The 19938-nt window shown below is 42.5% G+C and overlaps 3 protein-coding genes across 7 annotated transcripts in view; 2 read left to right on the forward strand and 1 right to left on the reverse strand.

The window, feature by feature from the left end:
* slc24a2 (solute carrier family 24 member 2) overlaps window positions 1-4270 on the reverse strand; it is a 34713-nt gene extending 30443 nt beyond the window's left edge. For all 5 annotated transcript variants that reach the window (XM_030088151.1, XM_030088149.1, XM_030088153.1 and 2 more), the window contains exon 1: window positions 3207-4270. In XM_030088151.1, coding sequence (XP_029944011.1) covers window positions 3207-4109 — 903 coding nt within the window. In that variant the 5' untranslated portion in view covers window positions 4110-4270. The remainder of the gene's footprint in view (window positions 1-3206) is intronic.
* A 9524-nt stretch (window positions 4271-13794) lies between these two features.
* On the forward strand, window positions 13795-16557 carry rpl34 (ribosomal protein L34). The gene is made up of 5 exons (XM_030086608.1): window positions 13795-13842; window positions 14247-14318; window positions 14412-14511; window positions 16219-16322; window positions 16428-16557. The coding sequence occupies exons 2-5, from the start codon at window positions 14254-14256 to the stop codon at window positions 16510-16512; spliced, it is 354 nt and encodes a 117-aa protein (XP_029942468.1). The 5' UTR covers window positions 13795-13842; window positions 14247-14253; the 3' UTR covers window positions 16513-16557.
* Window positions 16558-17274: 717 nt separating this feature from the next.
* ostc (oligosaccharyltransferase complex subunit) lies at window positions 17275-19709 on the forward strand. Its single transcript, XM_030086565.1, has 4 exons — window positions 17275-17487; window positions 18747-18840; window positions 18924-19121; window positions 19211-19709. The coding sequence occupies exons 1-4, from the start codon at window positions 17349-17351 to the stop codon at window positions 19227-19229; spliced, it is 450 nt and encodes a 149-aa protein (XP_029942425.1). The 5' UTR covers window positions 17275-17348; the 3' UTR covers window positions 19230-19709.
* The last annotated feature ends 229 nt before the right edge of the window (window positions 19710-19938 follow it).

Here is a 19938-nt window from a genome sequence, read left to right on the forward strand (position 1 = left end):
AAACAAGAAACACATAAAACTCAGTGACAGCGAAAAGCGGCTGGTCTGCTGAGTCCTCAGTGGCAGAAGTTGCAGCTCAATTAGCCGCACAAGTGTCCACGTCGTGAGATTAACAACCAGCCAAGCACTTCTGAAGGATACACACCTATTGGACGAATAGATTCTTCAACGTTCACTTGAGTGAAGTAGCAATCGACGTTATTATAATACATATTCTGGTGATAAAGGTGACTTTGGATATACAGCATATGGGAATATTAGCAGTGGATTACAATATTAATAGGAAATCTAACGTCCCCCTTTTTAATGACAATATCTTTTCAAACTGTCTTTTGTTGATTGTAACATTAAGAAAAAAAACACATTCTCATGAAGGTGTGATGCCATTTTTATTTGAGGTGTGAGCAGAGTTCATTTTTCACCTCCAACTGATTCATTTATTGACTGTAAATTGCACTAAACTGCATTTCTGCGGCCAAGATGATCTTAGTAGCTTAATGGAGAAAGTGTGAAGCAATCCATATGCTTCCACCCGCCAAACGACGTCAAATCCTGTTATCCTGTTTACGTTTGGTGGCTCGGTTGGCGTACGTGCGTCGCGCTACTGAGGCGAGTTTCAGACGGTGCTGCTAAAAAGATGATGAAACGTCGCCTTGAAACACACTGTAATCTGACAGCTCTGCAGTGCTATATTGATACTGTTACACCCCGGCCCGGAGGTAAAAAATAAATAAATAAATAAATAAATAAATAAAAAAATCTGTGACACCTCTGATCTATCCAGTGATTGAAAAGCAAACCCAACACTCGCCATTTGCCTCAGTGCCTGGGAGCTAAATCTTTTTTTTTACTTTGTGGAAAATGAGAGAACCGAAGCTATTTATCTATTTCTGCATTGCCAGAAGCAAAAAAAGATTATTATTTTTTTTAGAAAAAGAAAGAAAGCAATGCATGGAGGAGCGTCACGAGACAAAGAGCGGCTTTCAAAGACGGGACTTCTGAATGCGGTCCATCGCACAGCTGTCCAGGTAAATGTCATTTAATTCTTAATGGTATTTATAGCGTACATGCATTGTTAATGGCCAGCTGCCAATTACCGACCTGCGGATACCACAACAACGCCGCGTCTTGTTTTGCAGCCGCCTGCTTATTTTCATCCACGTCAGCAAATGTTACACACAAGGGGACGTCCCAATGTCGTAACGTGTGAAATAATCTGCAGGAAGCCCACTTCGGTCAATTGGCTACCGGAAAGATGTCACGGATAAGGGCGCCCGGCTTCACACCTGAGCTCAACTGTGTGAAGGACTGCGGCTCCATCGCGACAACAAAATGAGTCACTAAAAGAAAAGAAAAGCCGCCTGTGTGTCATGACGGTGAAGGTTATGCCAGTGGAGACAGCGCATGAAGAAAACTAGCAATTCGGCTTTGTAGTACAGTTTTACATCTCTATTCAGATTTACTCTATGTTGATTTTGTGAATTTACACACACACGCACACGCACCTGCCAATATCAATTAATTCTAAAAATAACGAGTCTTGAAATACACACGTCCCCAAAGTGTCAAAGCTTGATTAAAAACGGCTGTTTGGATGATTGTAATCTAATAATAATGTGCCTTTTTAGTTCAATTAACCCTGAAGCTCTACGCCACAGAGAAAGACTGTAAGAGGCTTGTGTTTTTTGGGGTTTTTTGTTTTTTAAATCCGTACACCTTTAATTCATGCATGTGTTGTTTTTCTGCGGCTTCTTGAAGGCAGGATGCAGTAACGACGCCGTTTCCCCCACAGAGGAGGGAGGCTGGATCTGCTGTGAGGAGAGACGGGACGCGATGGCGAGGCTGAACAGACTCATCTATACTCAACTATTTTTTTCCCTCCATCAAAACTTGTTTTTCCAACCGACACACACACACACACGCAGGCATCTCTAGCCCAAAGTACCCAGAATCCATTTCATTTCAAGGTCACCTAAGTCCTCTCTGGCTCTCAGCTCGTGCTACCTCAGTCCACACTCCATTCCTGCACATAATCCTCAAATCAAAGAGTATTAAAGCAGAAATACACAGATATGGTAAATGACTAATTTGATGTTTTCTAGTTCAATAAGAGGAGCTTTAATTTTATGCATTACGTAGCAAACTGTGCTCTTAGTTGCCTTCGGAGTCTTTCCCAACATTGTGTAACCGGCCATTTATAAATAACATTTATGTACTCGGAATAAATCCCGATTTAATGAAAGCTTTACAATACAACTTTTCCCAAAATTTTCATTTCATTCCCATGTCACAAAGAAATCTAAATCCATCCGGATAATCTCTACACCAGTATCAAATTGCATTGCAGTGCCTTTTGCCCTCAAGTGTCATTGAGGGGTGAATGTTAGGTAAAACCATGTAGTAGTTTAGTCGAGTATTCGAGTATTTCCAGTTAGTGCTGCAGAACGATGCCTGAATTACTGCAGGTGAGGATTTACTCCTTCAAGCAAACGCTGAGAAGCAAAGAAACAACACAGGGGAGACAAAACAGTTGCATCAATCCTGGAGCCATTTACTACAATCCATCTCATGTGGGCTCTATGGAGCTTTATGTGGTAATCTAAACACTGTCTTGTGAGGGGAAATCTTTCACTAAGGGGAAAAAAAATAGCTTGTGAGATTTTCCAAGGGATTTGTTTGTCAGACCAGGACACAATTTGCAGAGCTTAACCCAGAATTACACATTTGACTGTGTTTTATTAATCCCACTGTGGAGTACTGTATGCCAGCCGTGCACAGCGGTATGAACGGACAGTGGCCAGTTTAGCTCCTAAAAGCCCCCCCCCACCCGCAAACACACACACACTTAACGCTCAGAGCCTGTGTTTTAAATAATGAGTGAGCAGGAAATAAGCCAGTCCAGCATATGTTCAGTATGAAATGTTAAATACTGTGCAGGACATCTGATAAAACTAGTAAAGCAGTCATTTATAGTTATTAGAATAAAAGCTGGGGTGCATGTAAAAACTATAAGCGACGTAAGACTAAGTTCATCGGGATGAGAAGGCCGCAGCATGAAATGTTGAAGTGGGGATGAGTGCGTGTCCATACCGGAGGAGACATGGAAGGTCATTTCTATCAGCCAAAATGCTCAAACTCATCACTGCACACCTACTCTGACTTTGTCTTTATTTCACATTTCATACGTTCGGATGTTTTCAACTCACCTTGGGCTGCACTTCTACTTCTACCACTTGGTTCTTGTGCATGCAATCTTTGACGAAGCCCTCCACTGTGCTGTTGCACTTCATGAAGATCACGTAGGCGGCGTAGGCGGACAGCAGCGTGATACTTTCCCAGATGGAGATGACGTTATCCAGGAAGAAGATGATGAGCATGATCAGATCCAGGATGTAGAAGGACACGTCGCGGAAGAGCGGCCACCACGTTAGGTTGAGGATTTCCTTGGAGAAGATGGCGCACATCCCAATGACGAACAGGATGTTGAAGACGGCCGAGCCCACGATGGTCCCGATGCCCACGTTGCTGTGCGAGATGAAGACGCCGATGATGGAGGTGAACAGCTCCGGGGCCGAGCCGCCCGCCGCCATGAAGGTGGCGCCCGCCACGTCGTCCGAGATGGTCAGCTTCTCCGTGATGACCGTCAGCGCCGGGACGAAGAACTCGTCGCACACGATCGCTAAGGCGATGAACATGTAGATCATGCCGAACATGTGGAGGACCACCGCTCCCTGGCGCCTCTCCCGGAGGCTGAAAATGTCCGGCGGGTAGTCCCCCTGGCTCTCATTGCTATTTGCTGTGGATTTCATGGCTATTGGCATGTCGGCTGACACGTTGGCGTCCCTCTTGTGTTGGGTAAAAAGCAGGGTCCTGTGAGGGGCGGACTCGTGGAGACTCTCCTGGCGCAGAGCTGGCTCGCCGAGACCGCCGGAGCTCCAGGTGAAGGCACTGACTGAGACAGCACTTACAACTACCAGGCTGAGGACGAACCCCAGGATTCGCACGGGCCTCAGTTTTTTGCGCAGACACCGGCGGCCCAGCCGCGTGCAGGCGGGACCCAACATGGACCTTCCCTCAAGGGAATCCAGGAGGGGCTGATCCGAACCCATGGCCGTCCTCGCTGTCGACGGGCAGGTAGAAAGAGGGGGGGTGCAGGGGACGAGGCTCTATCGCAGACAACGCATGCTGCTGTCTTCAGTTTAAAACGAGCTGAGAAGACTGTCGGCGCTTTCCAGGGTCTGGTTTGCCACAGGATGTCTTCATAGTAAAATCTGCCGGACATCACAAGAACCAAAGAAATCGTCACTGAAAATTCACATCACTGCCGCAAAAAAGATAAATAAAAGTTTGAATTGTATCTTGTTTGTATGCGTATGTAAAGAGGTGGCACTGCTGTAAAATAACCATTTGTGTGTAAGACAATGCAGCTTCAACCAACAAAATCTATCATAAAGTTAAAAAAAAATCACGCATTGCACTAAATCAAAACACCAACATTTAAGCCAAAAAACATAAAACATAAATAATCGCATGTCGCTTTCCAAACGCACATGCATGACACGTGTTTTCTGGTCTGCTACACCACCGATGGCTCACTGTAAGGGAACTGTAATCTCAAACCAATCCATTCAAACCAGCAGAGAGAGAGAGAAAAAAAAAACATCATACTGAGTAATAATCATTCAATCATCTCAACTGAAAATTCATCGCAAGTTGTTTGAAAAAGAAAAAAAAATGTGATATATTTTTCCCTTGTTAAAAACAGAAGGCCCCCGGTTAACGGACAGCACTTGGCTGCGGTCAGCGCGAGACGCACACGGTGTAAATGACGCTGCTGCACAGGTAAACGCGGATTTTAGAGAAAAATAAAAGGTAATAAAAATAACAATAAAACAACACACCGTCCTGTTCGACTTCTCTCTGGTGCCACCTTCCAGCTGGAAGGCACGTCCGAGATGCCAGAGCCACAGACAACTCTCTTCCCCCCGTCTGCCCTTCAGTAACGCGGTTCGCCCTTTCGGCTGGATCGTCACACGCGACCCAGCGTCCGTCCACGAGCACAACAACAGTTCCGGAGGCGAGGCGAGGAGAGGCGAGGCGCACGAGCGCGGCGTCTTACCTTTTGACACGGGAGCGGAAAAACAGCCGCACGGCGCAGCGGCGCGGTCAAATTAGGAAATCCTGCCCGGTGCCCTCCTGCTCTCATTGAGCACAAAAAAAAAAAAAAAGAAAGAAAAAAGAAAAAAAAAAGGATGTGCCGGGTGTCCGCTCTCCGACGACAGAGGAGGAGCTTTGGAGAGAGAGAGAGAGAGAGAGAAAGAGAGAGAGAGAGGACAGTTGCGCTTCCAAATGCGCGCACCTCTCTCCCTCACAGCATCAGCACCAGCAGCATCCCGCCCGTCTCCACCGAGGGAGGGAAAGAAAAAGAAAACAATCCAGCCAGTCGAAAATACCTTGCGTAGAGTAGCAGGATGCCGCGCGGGGCCGGGCTGGCCACGTGAAGCGGCTGGTTGATTAATAAAGCCAGGTAAGCTGCAGACAGCGCGCGCCCTCCCTCCTCGCCGCAGACGGTGGGGGCTTCGGTTTGGTGATGCTTCATTTGGAGGGAGGAGTTGCCGTGGTTACACAGCAAAGGATGGGCTCCCGCCACATTTATAAGTATGTCTAAAATATAAATGGTCCTCCCGGTGGCGGAACAGGTGGATGCGCCTCAGCTGTGTGTGTGTGGCTGATCCATGGCCATGTCCGGGGTCATTTCAAGGTTACGCGCAAGTGGTGGGTCCTTTTCTTTAAGAAACACTGCCCTTTTCTTTTCTTTTTTTTTTTTTTTTTTTTTTTTGTAGTCAGGTATTCTCCGACACCAGCTTTTTTTTTTTTTTAAAAGAACATACATAAAATAATAAATCACGTTTCACACATGGACATGACAGTGACTTACATCTGAATACAGTGAGCTTTTTATTTTTTTTCTGGTTCCATTTTTTTCACAACAATGTCGATTATAAAGTATAATTTCACTGTAATTTTTTTTTTTGTTTTGTTTTGGATTGGTTTTATCCTGTGATGGACTAGTAACCTCTCAAGCTTACTGGATCGTCAGCTTGAGCTGGCTCCACCCTGCAGCCGAATTGGATGAAGCAGCATGTAAGATGGATAGATGGATTAATTTGTGTAGTTTCAATCAAGGGTTGGCATTGGCAGTGTAGCATGAAGGATGACAACAAAGCATTTCATTGCAATGCAATCCCCTATTGTTCATCAGGTTAAGTGAATTTTTAGATTAAAAAAAAAAGTATCAATACATTTGAGGACATGTGAGTAATTTGTCTATTTTGGCTCATAAAACTGTGTATTGAGGGGACAATGGGAAACAATCCAACTAATTTGTGTAGGCTACGCACTGTCAAGTTGAAAAGGCGAGCAACTGTAATCTAATTGGCACGACCGAGAAAGCCAATACACGGACAAAGGCTTCAGTTCAAGAGGTCAGTGTTCGCATTTCAATGGTCCGGGATTGTTTTGGAAAATCCTGAAAAGTGGGTGGAGTCCAACAGATTGCAATCAATGGGCTGACACATAAAGACTACTGTCACAGCTATGAGCAATTAACCTAAAAAAAAAAGTTTTGGGAAGTTTTGAAGTGCGAACCACATTTATTTCTGGCCATGAGGTGTTGTCATGGAGTCTGTTGTGGCGTTCCCCCTGGTTCTATACCTGGTTTCCATGGGTTTTGAACTCCAGAGATTGTGTTTCTCTGGTTTGCCTGTGATGATATCAGGTGTGCCCCAATTATTCCCAGGTGTAGGCGGCACACTCTCATGATTATATGGGACATATGTACAGAGTAAAAAATAAGACTGGACGGATGGATGTTGAAGTTAGGAAAATAAAATACAGCATTGTCTTCAATGCACTTAGTGTTATAAATTAGAGATGACACTAAACAAATGGGTTAAAACCAGGGCTGTCAGTGTTAATAATCACAATAAAAGGTAAATTTTTTTATTGCAATTAATTGCAGAATTATGGTTAGGGTTAGCCATTGTAATAATATAAATAATTATTATTGTCATTGAGACATTGTTTCTTTTCACCCCTATGGAGTACAGGTGAATTATCAGGATTAGATTCTTTATTTTTTTTTTAGATGAAATATGTTACATAAACCCTGTACTGGCTCTCTATGTTTTCTGTTTGTCATAAATACAAATTTCACACCACAGTGTTACAGATCACCGCCTTGCTCTTATTTCAAGTTCGGGTTAGTGTGATTGCTTTGCTGATGGTGCTTTATGGTGATTTTTTTTTTTGTAAGTAGCATTGGAGTGACCTGATGTATTGCATCTCTCAAATGAAGCACAACTTTATTCGTCTTAATATTTGGAAGTTGTTTCCTCTCTCTAAATCATGTTTTCATCACAAGTAGTGAAGTTGGTCAAATATACATTTTTTTTTTTGGAGGAAAATACTAAAGGTCAAAAAAGAAATTCTTTCTTGGTGTTCATTTGAGTCCCAATTAATACACTCTGGAAAGAAATGCTTTACATTATGGGCTTAAAACTACCTTGAAATGCAACAGAATTTTAAACATGCAGTTCAAAACGCAATTGATGTTGATTAACTATGGAAATTCTGTATTTTATCACAATTTTAAAAATGAAACTTTCTTTGACAACCCTACTTTAAACTGTTAATATAACCTGCTGCTCTCTGCAGACTCTAAATTCAGCCTCTGGAACCTTTGTGCCATGCATTTCTTTGAATGTTGCTGTAATATCGTTTAAAACAAGACATCTATTAAGGTCGCCTGTGCAGCATGTGTCAGTTTCCCTCATTCTGAAGCTGTCAGCCTGGATAAACCCTTCATGAGTTGCACAAATCATCTCTGCGGCCGCCCCGCTGATTGTCGCCCCTCATGTCAAACGCAGCCCCTCCAGCCACTTGGCGTGAGGCGACAGGCCAGGCCCTGCAGGACGCACACGGACGTGGAGTCTTTACACACACTGACAAAGTATGCGTGACACTAATGGTCTGGTGCTGTATAATAAATGGTGATTCACCGACCTCATTGATTGCCCTTGCTTTTCTCCGCGCCTACTCTCCTACCGCTGCTTCTTGTTACCTAACAGGCACACTGACGCTGAAAGCATTAACTTGAGTTACGTCACATTATCAATAGTCCCGCGTTGTGTGACTACTGTCCATTATGGTTTGATTGGACCAGAGTTTTCTTACTAATATAGCTGATCTGCTCTCATGAGGTATTCCAGAGAGATTTTACATTCTATTAGAATGTTTCAAGGGTGGATCTCATTTCTATATTTCCAGAGGAAAAGTTTAACGCAACGTCAAAGTTTTTTTTTTTTTTTTCCAACTATATATGATGTTGTTTGCCCCACAAGTGAAATGCTGTCAAGAGGCAAAAGACCAGGAGACAAATCATTCATCTGCTGATGGATTGACTGTGATTGCGTTCACAGAGCACTGGTCTTCATCGCTGCGCTAACCACCGCCGGGCTCGCCCAACAGCCTCTCCCACAGTTTTCCACGAGAACGAACTTCTGCCCGCCCCGCCGAGCGGACTAATACACGGATTTCATTTGGAGATGTAAGCACATGAGTGTGTTACGTCGATTAAATTGTCGGGGACCAGAATGAGCAGCAAGACAGAGGTTTATCTGGCAATCTAGCTAATGATTATAGAGTTTTTATCAGAAAGTCCACACTTTGAGAGTTCGCTCACTTTATGAGGGAAATTACCATAAATACAGGCGTTTTAGCTGGATACAATGATTAAGCGTTCATGTTGATCATATTGATTGAACTTTAATTTGGTTCATTCCATTGTGCATCTCTAAACTCCACTGAAGAACAGGAGTGAGTCTCTGTAGCAACGTGTCTAAATTGAAAGGTTTGATATCTGGCATCAGCAAGCCCTCCAAACATAACTTATTTCACATGCTTTGAAATTATGCCAGTTTTGGGTTAACTAGTTATTGGGGGAAAAAAGAACACATTTCGTCATCTTCATCATCATACAGTGTTTTCTGAGCATGTGACCTTTGCTTTTCATGTTTAATTTGTCAGTGTTTTCACCACCCAGCCGACGGCTGTTGTCCCTGAAGAGAGTCTCGACGGCTGGATGGAATATTCCCCCCCCCCCCCTATCAAACGCGCCCCCAACCGAAAGCCGTCAGCTCTTTTTCAACAATGGCCCCACAAGCCTCCCCTTTCCGCCGCCGCGCCGGGGCGGCTCCTGATCTGGCTGCATTTCCAGCATAAAAGTGATGACTGGCCACCGGTCATGTGGATTTTTTTTTTTTTTTTTTTTTGCTGGGTGGAGGGGGAGGTTGGGCCGGGGAGGGTGTTCGGAGGGGCGATGGCGCTGGCAGTTGTTTTGATTTGTCTGAAATCTGTGCTGGGACAAAAACAACAGAAATTTCCATGCCGGGCCCTGCCTCCCACCCGGCCCACCCTCACTGTGGCCCGGCAGCTAAATCCAAGCCTTTGTGTCCCACATAGTTGTATGGATTTGTCAGCAATGGGGCATTTGGGGCGAGGGAGGGGGGGGCGGTTAGATAGGGCCGTGATAACCAAGCAACTTTTTTCCGGCAAAGAGGGAAGTACAATTGACTGATGCACGGTATCAAATCAGCCAATGGAGTCTTTTTCTCCCCCCCTACAGAATCATCACTCAACCATTTCAGCCTCATGGAGGGAAGCAGTGAAACTAGAGTCCCAGGTTAAGCTTTTTGTAAGAGACTTGCTCTGGATTAGATGCAGAAAGCCTCATATTAACAACCCCACCGACACAAGCCCGGACAAAGAGGCTTGGGCCGACCACCTGCCCTCTTGGGGAACTGCGGTCGGTGAAACAAAACAAGCACCAACAGGATGCTCTTACAGTAAACTGTGAACCGATGAGAGTCGTAAAAAAAGGCAAAACAGTCTGCCTTATCCCCAGAACTCTCACACCAAGTCGTAATTTTTGGTTAAGTACTAAACATAACAGTATTTTTCACATCATGACAGTATCGTTGCTATTGAAAAGCTTTCATCCTAAGTCTTTATTTATCTTCCACACCTTTTATAATAGTTGCATTTCTTGTTTTGGACAAAAGTACAATTTATCATTCTCATTTGTCCCATTTACGCTTACAGCAAATGTTATTCTAAAGATGTTTTTACTCTTCTTTTTTTCTCGTATCAGAAAGGATGCTGTGAAAATTCATATCCCTTGACCTCAAGATGTTTCCTGCTCCTGTGCCTCCTCCTGCAGCACTTTAAAGATCCCTGCTTAAAAATGATTAGTCGGCCAAAACTTGAGAAATGTATATACTATCTTGTAGTCTGCGAAAATATTATTTTACTTAAATGTACATTTTATATTTTTTGTTCCTCAAAGGACACAAAAGAACCACATTTTCTAAAACATTAATATAAAATGGTGAATTTTAAACATTAGAATTGTGACAAAATCCTCCTTTTGATTGATCAAAAGTTAATTCAACATTGTTGTATGCTTTTATGTAGCTTTTTATACAGCAAATGTTCTGTAATGGTAAATAGAAGGTAAAGATTTAAAGAAACTGATTGATTTTCTCTATCAGTACAAACTACAATGTAAAACATGAATAAATACAGTTGTTGATTTATATATGTGCATAGCAAACCTCAGGTTGCTGCGGCTGGTTAAGTTGAAACGCGCTTGTCACGCCATTTCGTGCATTAAAGCAGAAACACGTCATCATAAATAGATTTCTGAGCAGGGGTCGTGAGGTCAGCTGGTACAAAGATCCAATCAGGTTTTTCTGTTTAACCGTTTCAGGGCGACGCTACGGAAAGACAAGCAGGGTCAAAAGAGTTGTGATCGATTCACAACGACCACTGGTTACGTTACAGCGAGGGTCGGTACAACGTGACATTTTGACCTCCAGGGCCTCAATATTAATATCCGACTGCTTTGCCTCCATGAGCATGTGACTATTGACAACATGGCGTTATTTCTGCACGCAGGTTTCAAGGTTTGAGCAAATACCAAGCCGACGCCGTGGCATATTTCCACCGGTTGTTATCTGTCATTGAGAAGTCTGATGTGAAGGGTCACGACATTGATACAGGATGTGTGCTGCATTATAAGGTTAATCCTCATGTCAACAGCGCTACAGATGGGCTGACCTGCTGCGGGGGATGAGGTTTTTTTTTCGGGCGGGGAAAGAAGTTGGAAATCATTACTGCCTGTCTGGTTATGAAGAGAGAGAGAGAGAGAGAGAGACACACAGACAGACAGAGAGAGAGAGAGAGAGAGAGATGATGGCAAAAAAAAAGGAAAAAAAGTCAAAAAATATTTCATGCTCTGATGTCATTAGGAAGGCGAAAGCAGAGCTGTAATCCTATTTTAATCGCAGTGGATTTATTAAACAGGAGCAGCAGGTTTAAATCTCAGCAGATTACACAGAAGGCCCAAGGAGATAGGGGGGGGGGGGGGGGGGGGGGGGCGTCGGAGAGGGTTGTGTAATCAAGAGCACTTAAGGTGATATTGTTCATCTTTGACTTGTCGGAGACGGGGGGGGGGGGACATGAGGGACAAAGACATCTCCTCAAGCCATTTCAGATATTAAACCAGGATGAATCTCCTATCTATGTTTTTTAGGATTAAAAGCTGATTTACCACAAAGAAGCCATCTTTAGAATAATTATTACTTAAGAAAGATTGCCTGCAGATGTTCCTAATTGTTCAGACGTGCACACGAGCTTCGGTGTCTTTGTAAGTCTGTGTAAGTCCGCTTTTGGCACCCCGCGCACCAGACCGCGATTCTCGTGAAGAACGAGTTAATCCCAGGTCACGCCACATCTGGACTTAATCAAATCAAATCAGGCCCCTGACAGATCGTGTACAGCACGCCTTGACCTTCAGAGGTCAGCCGGCCATTAAAAGTTTTCAATGAAAGAAGCGCAAGCGGTGCCGGCAGGGGCAGAAACGAATTCATATTTAATGCACTTTCGTGTCGAAATTCTCATCAAAATTGTGCATGATTGGAAAAAATTACCACAAAAAAGGGATAAAAACTAAAATTGTCTATAACAAATACAAAGCATGATCCCCTATCACAAAAAAATAGAACAAAATAAAAGAGATAATGTGTGAAATGCCAGTGCAGGGTTCATAACTTCAAACAACCAGATCATTTCCAGGTGCATGTAGTAACCTCCAAAGGCAGATCAAAACTAATTATTCAAAAACTGAGTCCAGCCTCGAAGGAGTTTTCACCGAGTGAAGCAGCAAAAGTGACGGTCGGCTTCGCGGCGCCCGAGACGCAGGCACACGGTTCACAGCCCCGTGTTGTGGCTGAACTTTGACTCTGCCAAATGCTTCCACTAAAAGAATGCCAAGCTCTCCATCTGTTGGCTGAGCTTGGCAAATGTCTGCGTGTGACACAGACCCTCTTTGATCAGGAGCCATTTTGAACTCTTCCATCCCAGATATTCACAGTGTTCTTTTTTTTAAAACAACCTTCTCTTCATCCATGACTCACTTTGCCTTAATGAGAAGAGTTCAAATGCAATGATAAACTCCACATGGTTGAGTTTTTAAAGGTGGAATCAAGGCAGGCAAAAAAGTGCAGAGTGTATTTTTTTGCAGCTATCAAAATCAAATGATTTTATTTTCATTTGACTGACAAAATACTTTGTTTTCTCAATTTTACGGAAGAAAAAACTTAGTTGTTGATCAACATACATGTCTAAATTTCAGAATCTGGCAACTGTTCTTGCAGAAAACAAGAAAATTTCATTTGAAAGCCATTGCTTCCACAGAGATGTTTACAATCTCTCTCTGTGTGGAGGAATATTCATGAATGTGTTTGGCAAATGTGTATGATTGTAAGGTACGATATTATTATTTGACTAACAGAATATATTCCAATGCATTTCCAGATTCATAAATACTGCAAAGGCTTGTGTCAGTTCAATACCTGAGTAAAATGACATCTGGGGAGTGGGGACACAGAGAGGCATGAAATGTGTCAGTTTCCCAAAATGCTATTATAACAGTGTGAGTGTTTGTTGCCTTCATCTTCATCTCATCACATCATCACATCGCACAGTCCCTACATTATATTCTATCATGATAATTAATTCCACTATAAATATTGCCATCTACTGGGTAAACCGTGTGTCGTTACTTCTAATATTGAGGCAGAAAACTCATTTTCAGTTTATCAACAAGGAAAGCATCTGGAAGAGTTTTCATCACCTTGTAAAAGTGATTAGTTTCAGTTAGTGCTTGTGTAAATCTGATTTTTGTCACCTAAATTAATGAATTTCATAGAAATACGAAAGTTAATCTGTTGAATTATTGGCACAAATTGGATGTATTCATACAAGCAAAATGTCTGTTGGCACTAAAAGTCCCTTCTTGCTCCGTTTTCCTATTTAAAAAATGCTCACGAACTCCCGCATACCTGACATACAGGGACAATTCACACACTGTACTTTTAACTCTTGCAAAATGAAAGTTATGTCACGATATTTTGTCTGATTACAAATTTTTACTGTAATTGCTGTTGTTGTACATACCTGTTTATCTTTCTTGCTGTCATGATGCAAATGTTCCCATTGTGGGACAGATTAAGTGATATCATCCATCTATCTATCTATCTATCTAATTGGATAAACATAAGTTTATTTAAAACACATTTAATAATAGTTTTGACAGTAGAAATTAAAGCGTGCAGTAACATAGCTCCGCCAGCAGGGGTCAGTGTGGGGAATCCGGCATTCGGACTCTTTAACACTTCACTTCCGCCTTGCTCCTTCCTCTTCCGGTTACGGCGACAGCAGGTATGGCGGCTTATGCTTTACCGTGAATGAATACATCGTTAGAATCGAGTGTAATCCTTTGTCTAAGAAGCCATTGGTGTCAATTTGAAGTACAAATGGTGATTACAAAAAACTCCATGATGATGATGGCGTGATGATTTTGTAACGTTGTGGCTTTTCTGCGTGTTATTTTGTACATCATGTAAAGGCCGCTGTCTCCACAGTAAACAGTGCTGCAGGGTCGGTCGTTTTTAAACCGACAATGTTAAAGGATATAAATTATATAATATTGATAATCACTACCCAGGCCGTGGTGAACCGATAGCTGACTTCAATGTATCAATATGTATGCACCGGTGAGCAGCTAGCGGAGTTAGCATGGCAGCAGAATTACTCTAATGTCCCTCAATCTTCTCCTCTTCAAGCTTCATCATGGTGCAGCGCCTGACTTACCGTCGTAGGTTATCCTACAACACAGCCTCCAACAAAACCAGGCTGTAAGTGTTCTCTCTGCATTGTATGGGAGAGTGTGTGTGTTGGAGAGCTCTGTTTTCATGTGAGGTTACTGATGATCTGGTCCCTTCCTTCAGGTCCCGGACGCCTGGTAACCGCATCGTGTACCTGTACACCAAGAAGGTCGGCAAAGCCCCAAAGTCAGCATGTGGCATCAGCTCAGGAAGACTGCGTGGAGTAAGTTTGTCTTGACGGGCTAGATATTGCATATTTCAGGCACATTTTACACCATCCGAATAGCTGTGTGCATCAATCGGCATCAATACAAAAGCAAACAAGCTGTCTAACATACAACTAAATACAGTGATACTGAAACACTAATATTAAAGTCAACAAGTGTATAATGATCTGATGCACTGGCAAAACTGATAATATAGATCTCCTGACCTTTATCAACCTGTAGGCTTTAGTTCAGACAGGCAGTGAGTTGGGTGGTATGGCCCACAGGTTGACAGTGGTCCTGTTCAGTCATCTAGGAATGTCGATCTCTTCCAAGGAGAGCAGACAGCAGCTTATGAATTTCAGGGTTGTGTTCATTCCCTTTTTCAGGGTGATCAACTGGTTTTGATAGGTGAATATGAATTAAACACTGGAACCATTCAGCTATCATTTGATTAGATGAAAATACTGCACTCACACCTTTCCTGACAGCTGCTTAGTACCAGTCCTCAGCAGGACTGCCATGGTCAGATTTTGCTCCTCCATGCTGTTTTGTACATTGAGGCCTACAATTATTTTGTGATTGTAAGGGTGTCATCCTTCAACTAAAGTCTAGTGTGTAAACTGAGGCACTGGTAGGTTCCAAAATCGCTTTCCAATTAAATTAGAAAGACCAGTGTACTACAGACTCCCAAGGAGATCCTTTATTTGGCACCATTCTCTGAATTTCCTTGTAAATACTGTTGTTGTTTTTTGTTTTCACCGTTAATCCATTCTTAGACATTTACATTACCCACTCTAAATCCATCTACATAATGTCTCAATATTTTTGACATTCTTATTGTTATAATCTATTGAGTGTAACTAAACTAAAAATTGTCTCTGTGATTAAGGTATCCTCCACTCTATTCCACACCGACATCTGCAGAAACCTCTTAATATATGCCGTGTTGCCAGTTCCTTGTAAACATATGTGGGAGATTCAAATGCCTGTGCCTCGTCAGTTTTCTTTTTTTGTACTGTATGCTCAAACACGTTGGCTTCATTTTGTTTTCATGCTCCAGGTGTTACAATTCTAAACGCCATTTATAGTAGCTGAAAAATCAATTCAAAAGTCATGTTAAATGTGGATCTCAGTTCCTTTATCTTTTAGTGGTGATCTTTATTTAGGAAACAAACATTTTAAATGTAGTTGTGCTGCCATGTGAAACAGGCCAAACATTGGTTAGTTTCTTTTAAATATGTTGTAATCCATTTGACAGGTTCAGCAATGACCGGTTGCTGTTAGTTATTAGTTATACTGTTATTTCATGTGATTGGGCCATTATGAAAGGGTCTGTATATGTTGTTTATGTTGTAGTTTCAGCATTTGGTCAAGCATGCAGAGTTTAGGGAATATGTAACAAACATGAATAGACACCATAATGTTTTTATGAAAATGCTTGATGTGCAACTTGCGGATTGAAAGAATGAATGAAAAAAAATTGAGTTTCTGTCAGTTAATGTTCTTTGTCAGACCGTTACATGAAGCAATCTGCTTGTGGATTGTTAATACATTTCTCCATCGTGTTGTATGTCTCTTGGACATGTGTTGTTCAAATTGTCTATACAGCCATGTGTTTTTACTTCATCTCGCTACAGGTGTGGCAATAGGTGTCTTTTGAGGTCTTATGAGTTTTACTTTGACTTTCCTCTGTTCTCATCAGTGTGTTTGCCATCTTTCAGATTCGCGCTGTTAGACCTCGGGTTCTGAAAAGACTCTCTAAGACCAAGAAGCACGTCAGCAGGGCGTACGGAGGATCCATGTGCGCTAAGAGTGTGCGCGACAGGTAAGGCCAATGCCAGAATCCAAGCTCTTGAGAAGCTGATCTGAACTGACGTCCAAACAAATGGACAAAACCATGCCTAAATGCGTTTTTTGCTGTTCTTTTCAGGATCAAGCGTGCCTTCCTGATTGAGGAGCAGAAGATCGTCATCAAGGTGCTGAAGGCACAGGCACAGAGCCAGAAATCTAAGTAAAATGTGTATTTGTATTGCCACAATAAAGAATCACAAACAAATCCATTTCCTGTTGTCGTGTCTAATGAGTTGATGTGTATCAGTACAAAGTAGTCAAATCAATGGAACCCTCCTTCAATAAAATGAACTCTGCATTTTGTTTAACACATGCCTTTAATAAAATGAACTCAGCATTTTGTTTAACACATGCCTTTAATGGTCATTTAGAAATGTCTGTTGTAGATTACTTTTTTGCAGTATATATTGAGCAGTGTGTTAGTAACGCTTTGAGCCAAAGTGACTGATCTGCCGATGTTAAAGCCTGACGTGATTTCAGTTGAATTGAACCAGTTAAACAAGCACAGCATACAGTTACAAGAGCTGAGTTTTCCTCAATGCTGGTTGATTTAAAATCCCTCCTTCAGCCTTCATGCATGTTTCCCAAACTTTTGGGATGGTTGTGGATCAGTCAGTCCAGTGAGCAGCTTACCCTGCTTCATCTCTGATTCATTGATCAGCATCTTTTCCTTCTCGTTAGTTCAGTTCTGGATCTCACTGTTATTTTCAGCATAACCAAGTGACATCTAGTGGACAATTGGGGAACTGCAGTTTTTGTAGCTTCTCCGAAAAAATGCCTTGCAAATAGTGGGAAAATGTATTTTTTTTTTAGTATACTCATTACGGCGATTAATCAATTTAAGACAAGTAATCTAGCTTGTTATAAATCCTCTTGAAGAGAAAAGGACAGATGAGTGAAATGACCCCTGAGCGGGTTGTACATCCGGGACACGTCACCACAGCTGCAGACGGCTCGGACCCGGACGCTGCTGCAGCTTCGCTTCACTCACATTTCCACCATGGAGACTTTATACAGTTTACCCTTCACTGTGCTGGAATGTCCCAACATCAAGCTGAAGAAGCCGTCGTGGCTGCACATGCCGTCCGCTATGACCGTGTACGCCGTGGTTATTGTGTCCTACTTTCTCATCACTGGAGGTAAGCTAAGCTAGCACGGCTAGCCACCTTTAAGCTAACATCTGAATGGCAGGGCTAATTTTACTGATTTTATTTTACTATTTGTTGCTGAAGTCTGTGTTTTTATGTATGAATTGGCGTTTGGATCTGTGTTCATAAGTGTTTTTGAAAATGATACTTCTACAGAAAAGTAAAAGCTAATTTTCCAGCTAGCTAAGCTAATGTCAAAGTCTAACTGTTGTCTACCTGGAAAGTGAAATATTTCGGCTGAAAGACACAATAACAGCACCAATTATACAATAATTCATCAAGACAAAGGTGTTTAAAACGAGTGTTTCAGATTTCTTTGGCTGTAAAAGACACTGAAGATATAAGCATGTTCTTATGGAAGACGTTTTGCAAACCCAGCCACCTACATGCAACACAATAATAAGATAGTTCACGGCCTAACCTGCACTAAGTATACATTTGCCCTGAACTCTTTAATTTAATTTTAATTTTGGACTCGGAAACAGCTTTATCTGTCACTATTAAAAATGTTCAAAACACTATTAAAAGCGGCAGAATAAAATACCCTAAGTAGGTGAGAGCAACAGAAACCCAGGCAGTACCTTTTCGGAGTCGTGTGCTCCAGAGAGACGACTCCTCCATCCTCCTCGGGTTTGGAGCGGGTGGAGTTGTGAATCCAGCAGGCATCCATTGTTGAGCATCCAGGGCGGATCAGAGCGCGATCTGCTGGATGCGGGTGAAAACAGACCAAGCCACAGGCCGTCTCTGTTCACTCAGCACGAGCAGCTGATGCAGTTCAAAAGTAGGAGTTCCGGAAAATGTCTTGTCGCAGATTACCTCGCCAATAATCCCCAAATGATATGCTCCGTCTTCCTCTACACACACCAGACAGGCGCGTGCAATCACCACATGTCCATCACCTGGACCAATTAACATGAAGTCAGCCTCATTCCTGATCACACACATTTCTCCTTGGTGAAATAAAGGAAGCTCCCAAGGAGTTAACATTTCCTTTACGAAATAGATGAAATAAATTACATTCAGGCATTTTTTTTTAACATTCCCATGAATTATTAGGCACACATTGTGAACAAACCAAAAATATGTCTTCAAATCCCTCTTAATACAGATGTTGATTTCAGAACATAGAAAGTACATCAACTGGAATGTCTACCTGCATGAATTATTTATGGTGTACCTTATTGTATGCACACATCTTTACCATTTTTGGTGAATTCTCAAACTGTATTTTTTTCCCTCTTTCCCATCAGGTATCATCTACGACGTTATTGTTGAACCACCAAGCGTGGGTTCAATGACGGATGAGCATGGACACCAGCGGCCTGTCGCCTTCTTGGCCTACAGGTGTGTCCGTATTAACAGTGTTACCGTGGCGACAAAACCCAACGAAGGAACTCTCGTTAATGTGGGCGCATTTGTTTTTCCAGAGTGAACGGTCAGTACATCATGGAGGGACTGGCCTCCAGCTTCCTCTTCACGATGGGAGGCCTGGGATTTATAATCCTGGACCGCTCCAACGCTCCCAACATTCCCAAACTCAACCGCTTCCTGCTGCTCTTCATCGGCTTCGTCAGCGTCCTCCTCAGCTTCTTCATGGCCAGAGTGTTCATGCGGATGAAGCTGCCGTAAGTTCCAAGCTTTGCCTCCCAAAACAACTTAAATCTGTGAAAGTATGTTGAACTATGAGATTTTAACTCATGTTTTGTCTTTCCAGAGGATACCTGATGGGCTGAATATACCGCACAATTCAGCAGACACATGTGGATGGGCTGAGGACATTCATTATGTGGAGAGTCTACATGCAGTTCATGTAAAATGATGGATCCAGATTACCTTTCTAACCATAAACATTATGGACTGAAAGCACTGAACCTGCCCAAGAAATTATCCCAGACTGCTCTGACTGTGTCTCTGTCTCTTCACTGCTCGGCTTCCTCCTTTCTTTGCTATCCTCATTATTTCCCACGCAAGTTGGTACAACAGCATATAAAATGTGCCTCAGTAGAGTGAAGAAAGGAGGATAGTGAGCACCGGCGGGACAGGAGCACACAGGAATCAGGATTGGCACTGTATTGATTGTTTAGATCGGTGTCTGGATGATGTTTCGGTCGTATTTTTTTTTTTTTTTTTGTATGAAAACGAAAACATGAAAATAGATTTGAACCTGTTTGTTTTGTACAGGGTTGTGAAATAAATCCTCCCTTTCTCACTTTCTTGCTTTTTGACTCATTTTTGATGGACTCCGATCACAATCAGCATTGTTTCTGTAACACACAAATGTATTTTTTTCTTAACCTTTATGAGTACAGACTCAAAGCCCCGCCTCATTAAAATAATGTACTGAAATATAAACTACATGCGATAACGTGGTGTTCTTGAGTCTGTACACTGTACTCTTAACAGATTTGTCACTTTCTCTCCAGAAGGTGGCGCTACAGATCT

The sequence above is a fragment of the Salarias fasciatus genome, chromosome 3 (assembly GCF_902148845.1).
Source record: "Salarias fasciatus chromosome 3, fSalaFa1.1, whole genome shotgun sequence".
In the NCBI taxonomy this organism is placed as follows: Eukaryota; Metazoa; Chordata; class Actinopteri; order Blenniiformes; family Blenniidae; genus Salarias; species Salarias fasciatus.